Source organism: Schistocerca cancellata, chromosome 3 (assembly GCF_023864275.1).
Source record: "Schistocerca cancellata isolate TAMUIC-IGC-003103 chromosome 3, iqSchCanc2.1, whole genome shotgun sequence".
NCBI lineage: Eukaryota > Metazoa > Arthropoda > Insecta > Orthoptera > Acrididae > Schistocerca > Schistocerca cancellata.
In genome coordinates this window covers 522,189,191-522,212,462 of record NC_064628.1, presented here as the reverse complement: position 1 = coordinate 522,212,462, position 23,272 = coordinate 522,189,191, and the positions used below count along the sequence as shown (strand labels likewise).

Here is a 23,272-nt window from a genome sequence, read left to right as displayed (position 1 = left end):
CATGCCAAGGTATATTTACAGATTATCTCATGTCCGAGCACGTCAAGTCAATTCAAGTCACATGATCTTAACTCGCATTGTTCTTTTCTGTGGGAATGCGATCTTTACAAAATGATTTTGAAGTGTTTTTACACCTGAAGTGCATGCGTACAACACCTTTATGTGGCTTACATATGTGGACACCCGAGTCCATATTTGAACAAAAACGACAGTTATGGAACTCAAATGATTTGCAATTTGCAGGGATAGCTTGTACGTCAAAGAAGGAAGAAAGAAATGCAAAATAATGCAAAAAAGAGTATGGGTCCGAAAATGTCATTATGTGGTACAAAACGGAAATATCACACATTTCCATAATCTCGAGAGAGAGGAATCTGCATTTATCAGTATTTTAGAAACGTGAAGATCCAATTTTTCTTTTATTATGTTAAACTGTATCCAGAATTACAAAAAGGAACACAATGTTATGATATGCCCTCACATCCTGCGAAAAATTGATTTGTTTAAGGTTAAGTTTAGTTGTCAGACCAGTGCATTAGTCATATATTCCTCAACACATTTCCCTTCAAGAGTTATAGGTTTTCTTGAGTGTTTGTATTTCACTTTTAATAGTTGAAGTGCCTTAATTGTACTGGGTTAACTAATGAAACCAAATATGTATTGGTCACTGATGTTTGCAAAATGGTTTCCAACACAATCCAGAGAGCTACTTAACAATAAATAAGCCTACCACAAACACACATTTAAACGAACAACTCTAATACATTACGTGATGTACACTTCACGAAAAAGCATTTTGCTACTGTTTGCTATGTTTGATGATTTCAGTCCAACTTTTTATGAAACATGACAAATGACAGACAACATACAAATTAATTCCACTCAGTAATCAATCTGATTCTACAAAACGTTAAATATGGTACCAGTATGCATTTTAAAAATGTTGTAGATGGCAAGGAATTTCTTACACTCGTTTACAGATCAGACTGTTGCCTCACTGAAAAACAAACAACTGATAACAAACACTAAAACCACGACGAAACGAAATATGGAGATGTGCGCATGTCCTAATATCGGGAAGATATGAGCTTGGCAGTCACGTGATCAACAACAGACCGATGATGTCAGCCATCAAAAATTTCTTCCCAAGAAACTTTGATGGTGCTCTGATGGGATATGTTGGGACAGCCGGTGTGGATGCCCCATTTGAAATGCATTGCAGAGTGTTTTGACGGGATGCGATGCGGCGGTCGGTGAGAATTGGCGTTAAATACCATTTCTGGTTGGTAATGTAAGCCCCTCAAAATCGATTCTGGAAATCTGTTTCCAGCTGCCGGTTTGCCACTTACATAATTGTCTTTCGCTCCCATATAATCATACAACCGTTTTCAAACTATTCGGCTACTATGGATGGAGTTATTTATTGTGCAGTAAAGAAGAAGCAGAAATGTTAGACCAAACATGCAGATTTCGATGTAAATGCAGATAAATAATCAGAAACTGGAACAGCTATTTTCCAGACGCCGCATTCAGATGGGCTGGCAAACCCGCTTCAGAACTTGAAATGTAAACACGACAGCGAAAAACGATTTTCGAAATTCGGTTTTCGTCCTGCGGAAGATGTGTCACATATAAACTTAGCCACTGTATCGGAAGTTCTAAAAAGCTGTAATTAAGGTGGATTCACACTTGACAGAACGTCACCGTTACGTTTTTGAACATAGACGGTCAGAGGAATTGAAAGAACGTCGTGTCGTTACAGGTTTTCATAAAATACTCACCAGAGGCGCTATTTCGTATATCATGGTAGATCGTCATAAAATGCCGAAATATAGTTTCAAGTAGTTTGCAATGATTGCTGTCCCACATGATGATAAGGAACAGAGGGTAAAATGAGTGTGGATTATAAAAACGTTAAAAATCGAGACCGTGAAAGAGAGTTCGTCACCCTTAACAGGAAGCTGGAAGAAAAAGAGTCATCGTTCTATAAATATTTCAAAATGTCTAAACAACAGTTCTTTTACCTGCTAAGCAAGATACAAATAAACAAACAAAAATTACGAGGAGAAGTTTAAGTTTTTGGCGCCCAGACAGCCTCGACAGAAGGTGATGGTTTGCCTTCGGTATGTCTAGATTGGCCGTTTTAGCGTACTTGATCTATTTTTACATATATTTCTGCTTCCTGACGCTCGTCGTTAATTTATTACGAATCTTATTTTAAACTTCTGCATGACGCATCGGATTTACTCCCGGTTTTTCTTTTCGCTATTCCACTGGAAAAATCGTGAGTAAAGCACACTGAACATAGTATGAAACGCTTATTTTGCAATGTATTCCTTCAGTGTATAAAATAAAAAACTTAGTGCTGTCTTCCAACACATATTAAGGTCTTTTCGCAGTAGCAGTCAGTGGAGAATACTTTCATATTAGTTCAGGACTTAAGGTAACAGTTGCTCTCCAGGTAGGCTACGCTATTTTCCGTCGAAAAATTCTTCCCGAGAAACCTTGACCTGACGTGATGTGTCGATTACGTACAGTTGACGGCGTGTGTGAATACCACAATTTGAACTACAGAGGAGAATCTTTCGAGATGACGGACGTTTCGGTGACATTCCGTCATGTGTGAATCCACGTTTAGTCACGAAACGAAATAAGAACGACTTTGGCCGGCACGTTCAGACCATGGAAGTTGAATTTTTACCTCCATGGTTTAGACACCTGGAGTTCGACATCACTGATCTTGCAGGACCATAGAGTATAAGTGCAGGGCGTGATTGCATATCTTTGGATGGTTATTTTTGAAAGGTGTGTTGACTTGTGGAGTTAAGTCCCGGCGTGACACTCGACGTTTGATTGTAATAATTTTTTTTTCCAAATGTTCCAGATGACGAAATAAGTAAGATTGCTGTCGCAGTTATCGTTTTGCAGACACGCATGTTGGAAAAAGTGTTTTGTTGTAGACTGACATTCTCGATTATTGTGTTATTTCATAGCACTTTTCGATTGACACTTCTCGTTTAGAAATCTGTACTTTTCATTTAGAAAATCTTCCCCATAATTTGCAGAAATGCTAGTTGGCGGCCACGGCGAATCTAATCCGAACACAAACTGGCTGGACAGTCGTGGTTTATGGATTAGTTACGCTGTGGGGATGCTTGTGCTTCATCTGATTCTTCTAAGTATACCAGTTTTCAGTGTAGCATTTGCTTGGACTCTTACGAATATCATCCATAATTTGGTGAGTATTTTTTTTTTCATTGTTTCAAGTGATTACAAGCAAAATATAGATCGTTGTGTTTGTATCTTTGAGTGTATTTTGTGAGGATTTTAATGATAGCGCGGGAGCAAAGCGTCACGTTTGAGCTCGCATTAACAGTGAGGGGTGCGCATGTACTCATGAAGAGATACCGAAGATATTACTTTATTACATTCCAGACATTCAAGTAATGTGCTAATCACCCGCAGTTGTCACCACAAGATTTCATTTCTCAGTTGAATCACCTTTATCTGTTTTCGTGACAGGTATTGTAAATTTGACATACCGGTGATGGTAATTTTAAAATACCACATCACTTCCACGGTTCAAACACAATAATGTTACCAAGAACAGTGATAGTGTGACTAAAACACCAAATGAATTTCACAGTTGGAATTCAGGTAATTGACACATGTAAAGCGCAATGGAATGTCACTGTTTTGAGTTGACTGCAGACTGAGTACTGCACAATAGAAATTGCACTGAAAAATTCCTGTAAAGTTTTTAAATGGTCATGTATCAGAGTGTGGTCAGATCTAAACACCACTTGTAGTTAAATATGCAGCCCAGTTGAAATTTTAACATACACATTTTTGCAATAACAACTGCGTCTTTATCAATACAGTAGCAAAGTATATTCCAGAGTATAATCGCTACTCAGCATGTAATGGCACTAAATCCAGTGTGTCGACAAGTATAGTTATAGGGCCTAGAAGTCCTGATAATTATCTATTGTATAAAGCGTAAAGCAACAGAATTTCTCCATTTTTAAATTTTCGAGTCAGTTGCTTATAGAAGCGAAAAACAGTTCTCTCTTTCTGTATGCACCAGTTTGTAAAACGTGTGTGTTATACACAGTTTTCAAAGTTATAGAGGTACTTTGATATGTAATATTTTTTAATCAGAGAGAATCATTCTGATATGTTCTCTGTAGAGTGGAAGTGCATATGTCAACTGACAGAAAAGTGAACTGATGTATTATTTTATAATCATTCGTTTTATTTCATTTTCTTTATTTATTCATCTCATTATCATCCCTCAATGATACAGGATTTGCCATCATAATACAGAGGTGTTTTTTCTGGGAAGAAAGTGGTTTAAATGTTGGTGTTACATAGGTTTTTAACTGGTACTTTCACATGGCTACATAAAAGTTGCCATTCATTTTCTAAAATGTTAAAAATACTACACACTTCCAAGTGTACCCTCCCTCCCCTCCCTTACAAACCGTATTGGTGCCTCTGGTAACAAGTATGTTGCTGTTCATGGTGTCAGATGTTTTTCGAGCAGAATGCGCTACATGAAAACCTAGTATTTTCACATTGAAGGTTATTATTTTGTTCATATCTAGGGCTGCCACTTTGAAATACAAACAGTGGCCTCAAACTTTTAGTAAAATTACACCCATTGAGTTTTAGGCCTACTACATGTATTAAACATGTAAATACTGAAAGTGATTTATGTTTTGTCTTCCTTTATTTTGAATCCATCCCCAAATTCCACAATAGAGCATTGCAGGTTTTATTTTGTAATTGTACATTACTTTCTAAGGCAAGGGTTATTTGTTTCAATGATCATTTATGGAATTAATCTTTGGAATAATATTTATATCTAAAAACAAAGATTCTGTAACTTACCAAACGAAAGCATTAGTATGTTGACAGGAGACAGTAAAAACACACACACAAATTTAAAGCTTTTGCAACCCAAGGTTGCTTCATCAGGAAAGAGGGAAAGATGAAAGGATGTGGGTTCTATATCTGATGATATATTCATATCATTATTTTAATATTTAGTTAGATGAGAGCATTAGGAGGGTATGTATGGTTTTTACTTAGAACGTGTGACTGGAAGCACACTGTGAACTATTTATAACACACAGGAATTCGTTTCTGTGATTTGAATAGACTAGAAGCCATTTCCATGTAGGGTCAATCCATAACAAGTGGTCCAGCACTGGTTGCTTGACCATCTCAGAAAAAAGTTGTATTTGCTGGGTAAATTCCCCAATGTTTAGCAGTTGCAAAAATATTTAAAAAAAAGTGTTGTTTATTATTTTGAAATGGTGGCCATATTTGTTCAAAGCCGCATGCGTTTTTTCGTATTTGCAAGCATCTACATTTTTTACAATTATTCAGTAGTTGATTGTCCTAAGCCTTTCAGGTAAAATACTTTTAGTTCAACGCTCTGGGCTACCAATTATTATCACTTAGCTAAATGTATTCTTCAATATATTTTTAATAGTTCAAAGTTATGAGCCACAAATTTAAAAAAAAACTCAATTTTTGAACAGTAGTTTTCCAAAGAAAGAATTTCTCAGCTTTAATATTTTTTCTGCTATTACGCTGTATAGTATAGTAACTTTTTATAGAGCATGAATGGTGAACAGCTTACACTTACAATATACAGTGTTTTAACAAATGGATTTTTAATTTTTCCATTTTATGGCCTGCAATATCTTTGTTGGGGACCAGATAAAAATCTGAAAATTTCACAGTCAATATACCTTTATGATATCAATCTTCAGTATAAATTTCATCCTTGAGATTAACTTGGAAGTTATGGAAAAACGATTACAAATACAAATCAAAAATACATTTAACATCTGCAATATCTGGTAGGCTAATCAAATAAAGTATACCAATTGCATAATGTAGCACACCACATTACACTAGCTAATAATTTGTTGAAACAATGCTTTGATAATCGTTTCAGCAGGCTAACAATAGCATCTGCAAGCCTAGACAATTCTGATTCGTGTCTTCCCCCTTACACCAACATTTGTCTGCTCACACTTATTTAGCTAGAAGTTCTTGAAGTGTACAGCTGGAAAATGGTGTCTCAATGTTCTGTTGGTGTTTATTATTAATGAAGCATGTCATATAAGTGTGTATAGAGTGTAACCTAAAGACATTACTTTAATCGAAGATTACAGTGAAGAAGGAAAAGTGTTGTTTTAATTGGGAGTCAGCCCATAGGTCAAATCAACATGTAAGTACCATGAAACAAAATACTTAAAATATCATCACCTTTTTGGTCAGCCCCACATGGGCCCTTTTGAGAAACATAAGAAACCTATAACAAACGGTCTGCGAGACGTAACATTTCATCATTATTCTAAAAATAAAAGCCCTTTTGTCAACCTCATATCAGGAAAATCATTGTGTCCTACATGTTATTCTAAGATATTTATAATTCACAAGAGAAAGGATAGTGAAACCTCAGATACACAATATTGTGACTTATCAGCAGCCATTAAAAAAGTAGATATAGCTTGTGAAATCCTGGTTATATCACCTGCTAGTAAAATTTGAAAACTAATTCAAGGTAAAAGACCAAGTGCCTTGAATACAAAGATTGAGAAAGTGGCAGCCACAGTCAAAAAGAATTTGGAAGTTTCATTTCAAAATATAATTTGAACTAAAACAGATGGCAGTTCTAAAACTTCACCAACCGAATATGGGTCAAGGGAAGCGTCCGATTCCACCCGTATGCTTTGACCCATGACGTAAAGGTGTTGTGGTGTGTGACGTCATTGCTACGCGGAGTTTATGAGTTGGTTGCGTTTGTAGATGTCGTCTTGTAGTGTTTTCTGTGTACTGAATGTCTTTTATTTTACGTAGGAATGTTTGACTTTTCAATTTTTGAGGTGGTGTGGTGTGGTTTTGGTTTTGTTTTTCGTAGTTGTAGGTGGTAGTTTTTTCGTATCTATAGTTATGGTTGACCTATATAGGTCAAGGGAAAATGCCCGATTCCAATTTTCGTAGTTTTATATGTAGGTATTGGTGTTTTGGTATCGTCAGCTGTGGTCAAGGGAAACGTGTGATTCCAATTTTCGTAGTTTTTGCTGTTTGTGTTTCGATATCGTCAGCTGCAGTTGACCAATACTGGTCACGGGAAGTGTCTGATTCCTGTAGATTTTGTAATTTATTTTTTTTTTTTGTCATTTTCGTGTTTTGGGATCTTGGTGTGTCTTGTTTTTACTGTTGTTTTAGCTTGTCCTCTCCCTAAAACGCGGCTGCCCCATTAGTCTAATTGTATTTTTGGAAGGAGATGTTATTGTCTTATTTATACGTATTTTCGTGTTTGTTGCCGTGTGTATGTAGTGACATATTATGCGCTATATTGGACACGCTTAGAATAGCCATGTCTGGCATATTGATGACGTCATGGGTCAAAGCAGACGGGTGGAATCGGACACTTCGGTAATCCCCCGAATATGATGATTTGATAGAAAAACTAAATGCAGTACTTCAAACAAAGAGGATAAAATTAAGATTATCAGTTTACTGCCGAATTCTTGGAGTCGAGCAAAACTTAGTGATGAATTTAATTGGGCAGAACGTCTTGTTCAGTTAACAAGGCAATTAGTAAAAGACCAGGGAATTTTACCAGCATTACAAAAGAAAAGTGCATCTAATTTGGTAGATGAAAACGCAATCAATAAAGTTATTAAGTATTATGACAATGACAATAACAGCCGTTTGATGATGTCTGGCAAAAAAGACTGTTTCTGTGAAAGAAAATGCTTCCAAGAATCGAAGACAAAAAAGGTTAATATTGTGTAATTTAAATGAACTATTCACTGAATTTAAAAAAGAAAATCCTGACATTAAAATGGAAGATCAAAGTTTCGCGAGTTGAGACCAAGGTGGTGTATTGTTGCAGGGGCATCTGGCACCCATAATGTTCGTGTTTGTATCATCAGAACGTAAAGTTTATTATAGATGGGGCCAATCTTAGAGTTGACTATAAAGACCTTTTGGAAGTTATGGCACACAATATTGGCAGTTAAAATTGTATGATCATGGGAAAATGTGAAGATTGTCCAGGCAAACAAGCCTTACTTGACACGTTTGAAGAATCAGGAGAAGACAATTTGATGCCTGACAGTATGAAATACTAACAATGGGTGGCACAAGACAGAATTTGCCTGATAATGAACTTCATCAGTGTGGGAAACTTGTACAACTGGTTCTTCAAAATAAAGAAATAGTGGCTTGTGTTTACGATGAACAGTGGTGTATTGGTGAAGTTGATAATATTGACTGTCAAAAACCAAGATGTACATGTTGTATTTTATCACCCTCCAGGACCAAAGACATCTTTTAAAAAATTGAGGGACCAAGTTTGGATGCCACTTAAAAATGTCTCCTATGGAATTTAAAACTGTGACTGGGTGAACTTATAATCTAACACCCAAACTGAGTGAACAAATTTCTCAAATGTTCAATAAGTGATGTACTAAAAACAGATAACAAGAGAACAATATAATGTAATTAGTAGGCTTATTTTCATTAAAAAAGGATGTAATCATAGATATGATTAAATTATATATTGTAACTGATATATTTTATTCTATAAGCCTAGGTATCGCAAATGTTAAAACATATTTTTGTCTCGTGTTTGTATTTTTTTCCATAACTTCCAATTGAATCTCAAAGATGAAATTTATATTGAAGTTTGATATCGTAAAGGTCTATTCACTGTGAAATTTTCAGTTTTTATCTGGTCCCCCAACAAAGATATTGCCAGGCCACAAAATGGAAAAATTTTAAAAAGTGTATTTTTTAAGTATAAGCTGCTCGCCATTGATGCTCTGTAAAAAGTAACTATACTATATGGTGTAATAACAGAAGAAAGATTAAAGCTGAGAAATTATTTCTTTGGAAAACTACTGTTCAAAAATTGAGTTTGTTAATTTGTGGCTCATAACTTTGAACTTTTAAAAACATATTAAAAAATACATTCAGCTAAGTGGTGATGTTAATTTGTAGTCCAGAGTGTGTAGAACTAAATGCATTTTATCTGAAAGGCTTAGGACATTCCACTACTGAATAAGTGTTAAAAAAATGTAGATGCTTGCAAATACGAAAAATGCATGCGGCCTGGAGCAAATACGGCTACCATTTCAAAATAATAAACAATAAACTTTATAAAAATATATTTTTGCGTCGACTAAATATTGGGGAATTCACCCAGAAAATATAAAACTTTTCTCAGATGGTCAAGCAACCAATTATTTTTTTCTTGGACAACTTTGTATGGATTGACCCTGTACAGAAATTGTATAGGGGCCATTTTGCCAGACTATTGATACATTTTTGGTTTCAATTGGCTGCAGAATTCCAGAAAAGATCTTTTTGTGGTTTTTCCTGAATACCATTCAGCTATTTGGCCTAACTTTTTATGAATATATGAAATGAAAATGAACACTACCTCTCTCTCTATCTATCTATCTATCTATCTATCTATCTATCTATCTATCTATCTATCTATCTCTTTTGTGATAACATAAAACAACTGTTACATAACAGTGACAAACCATATATATTGTAAACCCTTCTATACCTGAGTATATTGTATTCAGGAGGCCTATTTCTTCTTAATGCCATTTAAGAAGTTATAATTATATGTACTCTTACATGACCTTCTTGTTACCCCTCTCATATTTTTGTTGCTATTGTAGTAAGGTGAAAATGCGATAAGTAATGTTTCAGATTTCGAGGTAGAATGGGATAGGAATGATGATGGAAATAGGATCACATTTGAGGAAGTGGAAAAAATGGTCAATAGATTGCAGTGCAATAAAGCGGCTGGGGTGGATGAAATTAAGTCGGAACTCATCAAATACAGTGGAATGTCAGGTCTTAAATGGCTACACAGGATAATTGAAATGGCCTGGGAGTCGGGACAGGTTCCATCAGACTGGACAAAAGCAGTAATCACACCAATCTTTAAACATGGAAACAGAAAAGATTGTAACAACTACAGAGGTATCTCTTTAATCAGCGTTGTGGGTAAAATCTTCTCAGGTATTGTTGAAAGGAAAGTGCGAGTATTAGTTGAGGACCAATTGGATGAAAATCAGTGTGGGTTTAGGCCTCTTAGTGGTTGTCAGGACCAGACCTTTAGCTTACGGCAAATAATGGAGAAGTGTTAGGAGTGGAACAGGGAATTGTATCTAAGCTTTATAGATCTAGAAAAGGCATATGACCGGGTTCCTAGGAGGAAGTTATTGTCTGTTCTACAAGATTATGGAATAGGAGGCAAACTTTTGTAAGCAATTAAAGGTCTTTACATGGATAGTCAGGCAGCAGTTAGAGTTGACGGTAAATTGAGTTCATGGTTCAGAGTAGTTTCAGGGGTAAGACAAGGCTGCAACCTGTCTCCACTGTTGTTCATATTATTTATGGATCATATGTTGAAAACAATAGACTGGCTGGGTGAGATTAAGATATGTGAACACAAAATAAGCAGTCTGGCATATGCGGATGACTTAGTTGTGATAGCAGATTCGATTGAAAGTTTGCAAAGTAATATTTCAGAGCTAGATCAGAAATGTAAGGACTATGGTATGAAGATTAGCATCTCCAAAACGAAAGTAATGTTGTGGGAAAGAAATATAAACGGATTGAGTGCCAAATAGGAGGAACAAAGTTAGAACAGGTGGACAGTTTCAAGTACTTAGGATGCATATTCTCACAGGATGGCAACATAGTGAAAGAACTGGAAGCGAGATGTAGCAAAGCTAATGCAGTGAGCGCTCAGCTACGATCTACTCTCTTCTGCAAGAAGGAAGTCAGTACCAAGACTAAGTTATCTGTGCACTGTTCAATCTTTCGACCAACTTTGTTGTATGGGAGCGAAAGCTGGGTGGATTCAGGTTACCTTATCAACAAGGTTGAGGTTACAGATATGAAAGTAGCTAGGATGATTGAAGGTACTAGTAGATGGGAACAATGGCAGGAGGGTGTGCACAATGAGGAAATCAAAGAAAAACTGGGAATGAACTCTATATATGTAGCAGTCAGGGCGAACAGGCTTAGATGGTGGGGTCATGTTACACGCATGGGAGAAGCAAGGTTACCCAAGAGACTCATGGATTCAGCAGTAGAGGGTAGGAGGTGTCGGGGCAGACCGAGGAGAAGGTACCTGGATTCGGTTAAGAATGATTTTGAAGTAATAGGTTTAACATCAGAAGAGGTACCAATGTTAGTACTGAATAGGGGATCATGGAGGAACTGTACAAGGGCGGCAATGCTCCAGACTGAACGCTGAAAGGCATAATCAGTCTTAGATGGTGGTGGTGGTGGTGGTTGTAGTAACTCGGTGAGATAGTGAAGTGATTACACTAAATTTGCATTTGGGACAACAGCAGTTAAAATTTCTCTATGGCTAGCCAGATTTAGGTTTACCATGGTTTTCCTAAGTTGCATAAGGCAGATGTGGTGATGGGTGCTCTGAAAATGACATGACAGATTCCATGCCTCTAATAACCTCATCAACTGGATGTTAAATCTTGCTGCTGTAATTTTCCATTGTCTGTTCAGAAGACAGTAGATCAATATTAGATTTGTAATTATTAATTATGGCTCTTCCTTAACTGTTAGCATAGTCTGTGAAGAGTATGTACAGCTCCCGATTAAATTCTAATGTGGCTGTTGTGACTCAGATTTTGTCAACATTTGGATGCCTCATCCTGGGGTCTGAGTTACTTATCCTCTTTTTTAAACTCTCCCAACCAGTCGCTCCTTCCTCTCTGAGAGGATGGAACTAATAGTTCCAAAGGCTAGGGTGCTATGTACCATTATACATATTTATAGGAGATATAATAATACACATTTCACCTCCTGAAGGTAAGTGCTGACCAGAAATCCTGTCTATTTATGGGAATGACTAACTGAAAGAAACTCTGTATTTGGAAAACAATAGACTCATTCAGTTGTAGTTTTACATTTCAATTGAGTTATTTGTTCATTCTTTTATGTGAGAAACCAGTCTGTTTTAGCAATGAAACGAAAAAAAATTGATGCAGTCCAGAGATTTCAGTTCTGGTCAGAAACATTTGACCATTTTCCCATTGTTAAATGGTTGTCCACTCTTACTGCATTGTGATATTTGTTTTTTTATTAAGTGTTAATAAATAGCTTCTAGTTCAGTTATTTGGCCATGTTTATGAATACGTGTTTCCTTTATAGCGAACTTTGTGTCACAGTCATAATGTTGAAATGTTCAACTAATGTGGGAATGGAAGGAATTATTAGACTGCATAAAAATTTGCAATGTGAGAGGACATCTTGTGCTGATGGTTCTGTACAGACTGAATTATGTGCATAGACAGTTCATACATTCTGGGAATCGAGAATCTCGACCATTTTTGCCTGTTATCAGCATTGATAATGACAAGATATCAGTTCCAAGGTTTCCAAGATATTTGAGAATGTTCTAATTTCAGTAATATAAATGTGACAGTCATGCAGGAGGCAGGTGACTGATTATTATTATAATAATAATCAGTAGTTCTGCACTTAGACTGACTGGGTCGCTATTGAAAAACCCAACATCAGGCAAGGAATGACTTATTAGTCATATGATGCATTTAGGAATTTATCCACCATCAGATGTCTAGGAACGCCTGTGAATGTTCATTTCATGTACGACTTGAAATGCTGGATCTGTGTGTAGTAATTGCTGCTGGATATCTGATATTGTATAAATTCTGAAACATGTCATATGAGCAATAGTCATTCCTTGCCTGATACTTGACTTTTACCTTTGCAACCCAATCAGCCTGAATACAGAATTACTGATTGTTTTAATTTCCAGTTTTGATGTCGGATAACATATGACAAAAGAAATACTTTTTTCATATGATGTATTTACAAATTAACAATTTTCGAATTTTTTCCTCTACTTGTACTATGAAACTTTACTACTTGCCAAATTTCATCTTTGTAAATCAACGGGAAGTACCCTATAGGTTTTGATGAGTGAGTTTGGAAGTATTAAACTATGGTGATATAAATGGCCATATCTTTTGATTTCATTGTCTTAGAAGCTTTAGATTTTTACACCACTGTGGGACTATGGACCTCAATATGTGACATAAATTTCAATGTAACTTGATCTGTGTACGCGTTCTTGAGAAAGGGGTTTTAGACTGATAGGCTGATGGATGGACAAGCAAAAAGCAATCCTATAAGGGTTCCATTTTTACTGATTGAAACACAGAACCCTAAAATGTGATGTTAGAGATAAATTCAGTGCACTACACAGTATCTGCAAGGATGATTCATATTAAAAAAACTACATTAATTAAAGAAATTCAGAGAAAATTAAAGAATGATGACAAATATTTCTTGCAAAAAAGAACTTCTGACAATTGACAGTAAATGTTCAAAAACCCAGTGATAAAGACAACATATAATACAAGGTTGGGTTCACAACACCTCAGAATTTACAAAAGTAGAATTATCGGTGATGAGTGCAAACCAACTGTAAAGAGAGGCGGGGCCTTTCTCTAAATTTAAATAAAAAAGTAATCGTACATTTAAACATAAATTTATAATGTAGCACCAATTATTAACCTTTTAAAACCAACAAAAAATCCATATGTAATGCCAGAAGTATCAAAAGTTTGTTTTGAGTAAATGGATAGCCTACATAAATTTTGAAAATACTTCATTTTTATAAATATACCTTTTGTCCAGCTCTACATAAATAAGATGTGTTATTTGTTACCAAAAATGTTATCTAAAAAGGCTGAAAAATGTGTAAATGAAATCATTCAAACTCGGAGACTGAGTGAAAACTCTTATAATAGCTGACATGACTGCAGACTAATCTCATTTGGTTGTTTTATTTGACTGGGAAAAAAATGCTGAACAAAAAACAATCGACTGGCCAATGAGTTGCGAAAAACTGTCAGTTGTGCCATCACTAATGCTGTCTCACAAGTTTTAGATTTTGTAAACATAATTTTTAATCTTTGTGGCTACACATCTGTCGTATCATAATGTTAAATGTTTTACCTTTTACAGTGTCACTTTTTTTTCCTTCACTTCGTGAAAGGCTCACCATGGGTTCCTCAAGATCAAGGGGACAGTAGAGAACTTACCCACTGGGAGCAAATTGATTATGGAGAGCAGTTTACTGTTACTCGGAAATTCTTGACGGTTGTGCCCATTGTACTGTGAGTTAACTACATTCAGTATTATATTTCACAATTAACTTTGAACACTTTAAGAATCCACATTGGTGTTTGGTTTTGTGCATGATCATAAGGAACTGACTATGTTCAAAAATAAAAATTTTATAATGCTTAAAATATGAACTGTAACTGATTGTGGTAGTATCATGAGTGATACTGTACTGTAATGCTGTATTGTCAGTTGTTTTTGAATGGTATCAAGAATGAGTTATTCTTCATTATTGACTGCTAAGATTATCCAGTTTTTACTTTACTTCTGTACTGTCTTACTTACTGATTTTAAAACTGAATCCATGCATGTTGAATTTTGTATTCCGTTACTTATTTCATGTTTGTTGGCTGTGTTAACTTCCTTTTTTGAGAATTAATTACATACATTGCTCATCTTAGTGTCTTAGATGGATAGTGAGTGGGTTTTCCAGTCCGATTTTATTATACAGGGTGTTTTGAAAATACGTATATGCACTTTGGTGACATCTTCCTTACACCAAAACAAGAAAAAAGTTAGCATAAACATATGTCTGACAATCATTAGTTTTTGAGCAATTAATGCAAGCTGACGTTCAGCGGCTTTCTATATCTACATTTATACCACAGTGTATGTTCCATTGTACCAGTTACTAGGGTTTCTTATGGTTCCATTAACGTAAGGAGTGCGGGAAGAATGATTGTTTGTATGCCTCTGGGTGTGCAGTAATTATTCTAATTGTATCCTTGCGATCCCTATGTGCGTGATATGTCTAGAAGGTTCTAGTATATTCTTAGAGTAATCATTTAAAGCCCTTCTTGAATCCTTGGTAATAGACTTCCTTGGGATAGTTTGTCTTAGTTTTCCACTTCAGTTCCTTCAGTATCTCTGTGACACACTCCTAGGAACGAGACAAACTGGTGACCATTCGTGCTACCCTTCTCTGTATATGATCAGTATCCCCAGTTGTCCATGTCTGCACCATGTTGAAATCCAATCAAAAACTGAATATTTATGCAGCTTCTTTCAGGTAGTACTTCATTATAGATAACTGCATCATATGCAAAAAGCCTGATTTTAATATTAATATTGCCAGCAAGGTCATTCATGTACAACATGAATAGCACGCTCCAACACATTTCCCTGGAGCACACCTGAAGTTACTTCTACATTTGACGATGACTCTCCATCCTAGATAACATGCTATGTTGCCTTGATCCAAAGCTTTCAGTACATCATCTGAGGAAAGTGCAAGTTGGGTTTCATATGATCGATATTTTCAAAATCTGTGCTGGTTGGCACTGAAGAGGCCATTCTGTTCAAGGTCTCTCACTATGTTTGAGCTCGGAATATGTTCTAAGATGTCAAGGATATTGGACGGTAGTTTTGTGGATCACTTCTACTGTTCTTCTTGTAGACATGTGCAACCTGTGCCTTTTTCCAAGAACTGGAGGTGGCTTTTTGTTCAAGGGATCTATGATGGATTATAATTGGAAGAGGGGCTAACTCAGCTGCAATTTCAGTAAAGACTCTGACAGATTCCATCAGGTCCTGGAGCTTTGTTCAAATTTAATGATCTCAGTTATTTCTCAACACCACTGACTCTAATAATTACTTCATTCATCTTTTCAGTGGTACGAGGATTAAATTGGGGCAATTCTCCTGGTTTTTCCTTTATAAAGGAACATTTGAAAATGGAGCTAAGTATTTCAGGTTTTGCTCTGCTACCCTCCATTTCAGTTCCTGCCCCATTTACTAGAAATGGACATTAACTTTAGTGTCACTAATAGATTTTACATATGACCAGAATTTCTGTGGGTTCTGTGAAAGATCACTTGACAGTATTCTGCTATGGTACTCATTGAAGGCATTGCACATTGCTCTCTTGACAGCCAAATGCGTTTCATTTAGCATCTATCTATCTATACCCTGTGCTTTTACACCTTTTGAGGCACATCACTACAGTTCCACTTATTGGTGCACACGTTTGTCTCATTGTATTATAGATCATGTTGTGTTCCCAGGGAAACTTATTGACATTTGTTGTTTATCTGTGTTTAGTGTGTGCATTATGTACATGTACCACAGGTAGTGAGTTAACTGAGAAAGTGCTCTGTTTAAACAAGAAAAGATATTCATTTAGTAAGCAGGTAGACATGACACACGTTTGGCAGTGTGAATGCTAATGGACATCGGACTGCGCAGATGTGTCAGATGGTGTTTCCAGACTGAAAATAGCCGTCATCCAACCTTTGGTTCTGTGTGTCATCATGCTGCTGATACAGGATCTTTAGCACCACAAACTATGGACTGAGAAAGACTATATGCTACATGTTTGCTTGAGCAGGAAGAGCACACACTACAGGCTGTCGAAGAACCCGGTATCAGAACAAGACAAGTTGCCGTGGCATGTGGTACAACTCATAGGTCAGAATGGAGGATGCTTCATGATGAACTTGGTATCCAAATCACCTTCAACATGCGCAGTGCCTTAAGTCTGCCAGTCACCCGTCACAGTAGAACTTTTGCTGATGATTTGTTGCATAAACTGCCGATCTGTTATATACTTCTTCAGTTTTTTTACAGACGATGCAACATTAGTAAGAGACAGAATAACAAATTTCCAGAACCAACACATGTGGGCCAGTCACAATCCTCATGCTGCAGTATGCATTAGTTTAAGGTTGTGTGAGCCAAAGTTCCAGGTGACTGGTAGGACCATACATTCTACCAGTACATTGTACAGGCACTTTATTCAGAATGCTGTAAAAAGCTACTAGAAGATGTGTTGCTGTAAATAAGAAGAAACATGTGGTTTTTGCATGATGGAATTGGAGTTAATTTCAGTCAGTGTTAGAGATGCAGTGGCTGGTATCTACCATGACGGAGGTATAGGTAGAAGAGGATTGTCCCATTGTCTGCATGTTCCCCTGACCTTTATATTATTATCTGTGGGGCACCTTAAACAATTGGTTTATACAGCAGACAACTCTGATGCAGAAGCTCTTCGACTTGGCATGGAAGCCTGCGAAACCATTGGAAACTACCAGGGAGTATTTGAAAGAGTGTGGCAGTCCATTATTTGACAAATGCATTCATGTTTAGAAACAAGAGGAGTACATTTCCAGGATTTATTATGACTTTTTGTGTTAATGAGCTCCAATCACCTAAATTGTAAACTTTCATTATTAACTTGAAAAAGGAACAAATTTTGGGCATATGATATCTGAACTTATTTTCTTGTTTTGCTGTGAAGATTTTTGAAATATGACTGTATTATAAAAGGGAGTGACTGCTAATCACCATATAGAGGAGACAGCGTGCATGTATATGTGTGATGGGAGTAACTATGTAAGTGATATGAAATGGGACAAGCATGCGAGTATTGTGAGAGAAGCCGAATGGCCGACCTCGATTTATTGGGAGAATTACGGGAAAGCGTGACTGGTCTGTAAAGGAGACCACATATAGGACGCTAGTGTGACCTATTCTCGAGTACTGCTAGATTACATTGGATCTGCACCAGGTCATATTAAAGGAAGACATCGAAGCAACTCCGATTTGTTACCGGAAGGTTCAAACAACAGTGAAGTATTGCGGAGATGTTTTGGGAACTGAAATGGGAATCCCTGGAGGAAAGGCAACATTCTTCTGGAGCAAGATTATTGAGAAAATTTATAGAACTGGCATTTAAAGCTGACTGCGGAACAATTTTACTGCCGCCATCATAGATTTCGCGTAACGACCATGAAGATAAGGTACAAGAAATTAGGTCTCATACAGAGGCTTATAGTTAATTCCTTGTCAATCGCTCTGTTTGCGAGTGGAACAGGAATGGAAATGATTAGTTGTGGTCTCACAGATGTTTTGTCAATAAAAGTGAAACATATGGTGTAATACTTTTTCAAATAGCACTACACTTAAGACAGAAAAACTAATTAGTAAACTATTATTTTCATTTTGATACCTCCTTCCTTCAGATTTTAGAACGTTGATGCGGATTTTCGTAGTTCTAAAAATTTGTGTTTTTGGAAGCATTTTGTGTTCTGCTTGGTTGTGTATGATACGATCAGCTTGTAAAAGTCAATCATTAGTCAGGTGCATCCATTTTTAAATATGATTCATATTAGGCACACTCTGTGAGTTGCTTAGCTGATTGGCTGGTCCAATACAGCTCAGAGATGGTACTGAGCATAACGGGTGCCTCATTTACCAAGGCAATAATTTAAATCCCCCATGCAGCTGCCCATTTTTAGATTTGTCACAGCCATCCTTTCAGCCTTGGGGCTTGATTTCCATTTCTAAATTTTTTGTTTTTAGTGTGAGCCATTTGAGAAAGAATTTAGTTCCTAGCATCTATGTCATGGATTCCTCTCCCTAACTTCCTTCCCCTCTTCCTTCCCCACCGTAGGCCCCCTCCACCCTGCTAGGTCACCAGCATGTGTAGCCAGTCTGTGTGGTGGGGCTGTTATGTACCCTTCTGGCTGAGCCCCTTTAAGACACAAGGAGCACACTACTGGTACCTGAGCTGTTGCCACCCCATGTATGCTAAGGAGTGGTTGCTTGTCATCCTGGAGCAAAGGAACTCCTGTCAACAGCTGCTGTGCCAGGCAGCCCCTGCTGTGGCGGGGTGGCGCCCATGGGGAGAGCCTCAGATTCAATTGGGGTTGTTTGGCGCATGAAGTTTTTCAAGCTGCAAAAATCTGGCCATTCTCAGACGACGTGTCTCTGAGTGGGAAACATTCATTGAATGTTGCTTCATGTGGCCCTGCAGCCTTGCCTTCCCTGGCTTCACCCCCCCCCCCCCCCCAGGGGGCTCAAAGTCCTTTCGTGAGCATGTGCGTGGGGAGCACGGTGCCCCGAGCTATTGCAGCCTTGTTTCCCAGGCTGCATTTCCTTTCCCTTCCCCTCCTTTCCTGTCTTTCCTGTCCTTGCTCCTTCCCCTCCGCCCTTCCTCTCCCTCTCTTGGTGTCCTTGTTTATGTTGGCCCCGCTATCCTCCTGGTTATGTTGGCTTTGCGATTTGGTTTTGTTGAGTAATTACCTCATCCTTTCGGCATCCTCTGGTCCCCCTCTGAGGTTTGACCTCCATTACTAAATTTCTATTCCGTAGTGTGAGCCACTTGGGGAAGAGCACCTTACCTAGTGTCTCCGGCATGTGCCCTCGTAGTTCCTTCCATCTTTTCCTTCACGTCATTGTCTGATGCTAGTGTACATAGTCAGTACGGTAGCCAGCCCGTGTGGTGGGGTCGCTATGTACCCTTTTGGTTGAGCCTCCTGAAATCGCAGGGATCACACTTCTGATACCTGTGTTGTGGCTACCTCATGTAAGCTTAAGTGTGGTTGCTTGTCATCCTGCAGCATCAGAACTCCTGGCAATGGCTGCTGTGCCAGACGGCCCTTGCTGTGGCTGGCGGCGCCCCTGATTGGAGTGGGTGGTATCAGGGCGGACGCTATGCAAATGAAATGCATATGGGTCCAGAACTCTGGCTGTTCTTCTACGCTCGTCTCTTTGAATGGAACTAATTCTTTCAGTGCTGCTTCAGGGAGGAGGGTCAGGCTCGTAGGCTAGGGGCAAAACCTTTCCCCTGCTATCTGGTTTGCACCAGGACTGATGGGGATACTTTCACCGATACCAAACTTTTATTTTTTGTGGAACACATTGAAAACAAGTTTGGCGAAGTGGACACTCTGAGTAAGATGTGGTCAGGTTCGTTGCTGATCAAAACTGCTTCAGCTGCGGTCCTTTGTGCCTGTGACCATCTTGGCCCAATTCCTGTGTCCATTACCCCCACCAGTCTTTGAATATGGTTCAAGGCGTAATTTTTCACATGGACCTCATCCTTCAAACCGATGAGGAACTTTGGAACAATCTAGGATGGCGCTGTGTTCATTTTTTCGCTGTGTTCAGAAGGGCCTGAAGGACAATCGCATTGATACTGGTGCCTTTATCCTGGCCTTTGAAGGAGATACCCTCCCTGAGAAGGTCAAGATTATGGTTTATCGATGTGACATGTAGCCGTACATCCCACCACCTATGCGACGTTTTAAGTGTTTGCATTTTGGACACATCTTCCCACTATTTGCAGACCCCTCTCTGTGGTGACTGTGGATGTCCACTCGATGAGGGTAGTTCCTGTGTTCCCCCTCCTGTGTGTGTTAATTGTCATGACAATCATTCTCTGCATTCATCAGATTGCCCGGCTTATAGGAAGGAAAAGAAGATACAGGAGTATAAGTCCCTTGATTATCTAACCTACACTGGGGCTTGTAAGAAGTATGCACATCTTCATCCTGTGTCAATGACGTGTAGCTAGGTTTTAGTTACATCTTCACTCCTTCCTCCCCCTTCCTTACCCCAGTCCCAAACCCCTCTCCTTCCCCCATCCCTATCCCTGCAGTTCCCATACCCTCCCCTCCAGGTGCAACTCCCCCTCCCCAGTCGGAGAAGTGTCCCACTTCTTCGGCATGTGCGGGTCAAGGGTGCCCCTCCCGGGACCCCCCTTCCCGGCACCTTTCAGGCCAAAGGTCTGCTGCCACACGACGACCGCGAGAACCACAGTCTGTGGGCCCCAGGTCGCCCACTCTCTTTCTGTTTCAGATCTTGCTGCAGCTGACCCCCTTTTGCAGCACAGCACTCCTCGATCTCAAACAGAAAAGAAGAAGAAACATAAGTCCTGGGACAAGGAGCCTCTGGTGTCACCAGAGGTCCCGCCCCCTCTTCACAATCTGACTCTGACCTGCTGTTCATGGATGTCGCCCCCTTCTTGTTGGTGACAGCTGGTGACACGGATGCATGACTGGCTTCAGCCTGTTCACACACCCCCCCCCCCCCCCCCCCACTCCCCTCATTTGAATCATCATTCTGTGGTTATCCAATGGAATTGTAATGGATATCACTGTCACCTTCCGGAGTCGAAATCCCTTATTTCGTTTTACTCTGCAGGTTGTGTGGTTCTGCAGGAATCTCATTTTACTGATGATCACTCACGAACCCTCCATGGTTTCCATGCTTTTTGTCAAAATCTGGTCAGCCCACTACGGGCCTCTGGTGGCGTTTGTACGTTGGTCCATACGGACGTTGCTAGCACGTAGTTTCCTCTTCAAACTACATTGGAAGCAGTTGCTTTTAGGGTCCACGTGGGCTCTGGGGTCACAGTTTGCAATCTCTATATCCCTCCTGACAGGACTCTTACACCTGCTGCCTTAAATGCCCTTCTTCAGCAACTTCCTCCTCCCTTCCTCCCTTCAGGGATTTTAATGCTCATCATCCCTTGTGGGGCAGTGCATTTCCATCTAGTTGGGGTCTTCTCATAGACCAGTTTCTTGCAGACCACGACTTGTGCCTTCTTAATGATGGCTCCCCCACCAATTTCAGTGCTTGTCATGGTGCCTTTTGTGCCATTGACCTTTCTCTTTCTTCTCTCTCCCTCCTGCCTTATTACACTGTTTGCCACACGACAACCTTTGTGGTAGTGAGCCCTTCCTGTTGATTCTCTCGTTCTGAGAGGGGTGGTCTCCAATCGATCATTTACTTCACTTGGAATCCGCAGTTTGGCAGGCTTTCTCCTAACACCATGATTTGGTTGCAGTATTTTTCGACCTTCACAAGGCCTATGACATGGATTGGCACCATCATATCTTTCTTACACTTCATGAGTGGGACATTTGGGGCCCACTCCCTATTTTTATCCGCCAGTCGTTCAGGGTTCGGGTTGGTACTGTTTTTAGTTATCTGCGGACCCAGGAGAATGGCATCCCACAGGGTTCCATATTGAGTGTATTTCTTTTCCTCATTGCTATAGATGGGCCTGTGACCTCCATCTGTCCTTTGGCTGTTCGTGCTTTGTATGTGGATGATTTCTGCATTTGGGTTAGTTCCTCTTTGAGGGCCTCTGCAGAGCGGCAGCTCCAGGGTGCTATACGGCGTGCCTCTGCATGGACCCTCTCACACAGGTTCCAATTTTCACTTCTGTCACCGTACTATGGTCCACCCCGATCTGGAGCTCAACCTCGATGCACAGTGATTACCTGTGGTCCCATAGTTTCATTTCCTGGGTCGTCTTCTTGACAACAAGCTCACTTGGGTGCCTCATATCAGACTTCTGAAGATAGGATGTTTCCGTAAGCTTGATGTCCTTCGCTTCCTTGCCCACACCACTTGGGGTGCAGACCGTTCCACTCTTCTCTGCCTTTATTGGGCTTTAGTGCTGTTTCGCTTGGACTATGGTTGTCAAGTTTATGGTTTGGCTGCTCCTTCCACACTGTGCCTCCCAGATCCGGTCCACCATCGTGGTATCCGTTTGGTCTCTGGTGTGTTCCCTACTAGCCCTGTTGATCAGTCTCCTGATTGAAGCTGGGAACTATCCCCCCCCCCCCCCCACACACACACACACACTTTCTGTCGGCAGTCCCAGCTTCTGGTTTCTTACTCAATCACTGTCCATTTCTCTCGCACACATCCTTCGTATTCTATTCTATTTCTCAGACTGTGGACGCCGCCCACTTGATTGCAACCCTCAGGCGGGTTTACCTGTTGGACTTCGCTTTGCGTCTCTTCGCCGTGATTTTCAGCTTCTTTTGTCCTGTCTCCCATGTGGAAAATTACCTCATGCCAACTGCATATGGGGTCTTTACTGTGGAATTGATGGCAATTTCCCAGGCCCTTACCTTTATTAAACTGTCCCAACTCAACCACATTTTGTTATGTATGGTCTCAATGTGTGGCCTTCAGGCTATTAAACGGTGTTTTTCTCCCCATCCCTTGGTCTCTGCTATCCATGACCATCTCTCTGATCTTCACCATATTGATTGTTCCGTTGATTTCCTTTGGGTCCCTGGCCATGTGGGTATCCCAGGTAATGAGCTTGCTGATAGTTTGACTGGGGAGCAGTCACTTACCCTCCTTCTCCGTAACCCCTCCTGTGGCGGATTTACAGCTTCATATCAAATCCCACTTTGCACAGTCGTGGGCCAACTCTTGGGAGGCTACCATCCTGTATAATAATAATAAACTTGGTGCGATTAAGGTGACGCCTGTCCCGTGGTGTTATTTT

The 23,272-nt window shown here is 39.3% G+C and overlaps 1 protein-coding gene across 2 annotated transcripts in view; it reads left to right on the top strand.

Moving 5' to 3' along the window:
• Positions 1 to 2,744: 2,744 nt before the first annotated feature.
• The window catches only part of LOC126175332 (ORM1-like protein 3), a 33,637-nt gene continuing 13,109 nt past the window's right edge, over positions 2,745 to 23,272 (top strand). Inside the window, exons 1-3 of one of the 2 annotated variants that reach the window (XM_049922049.1) lie at positions 2,745 to 2,896; positions 3,066 to 3,238; positions 14,080 to 14,231. In XM_049922049.1, coding sequence (XP_049778006.1) covers positions 3,068 to 3,238; positions 14,080 to 14,231 — 323 coding nt within the window. In that variant the 5' untranslated portion in view covers positions 2,745 to 2,896; positions 3,066 to 3,067. The other variant, XM_049922050.1, reaches the window with a different exon arrangement.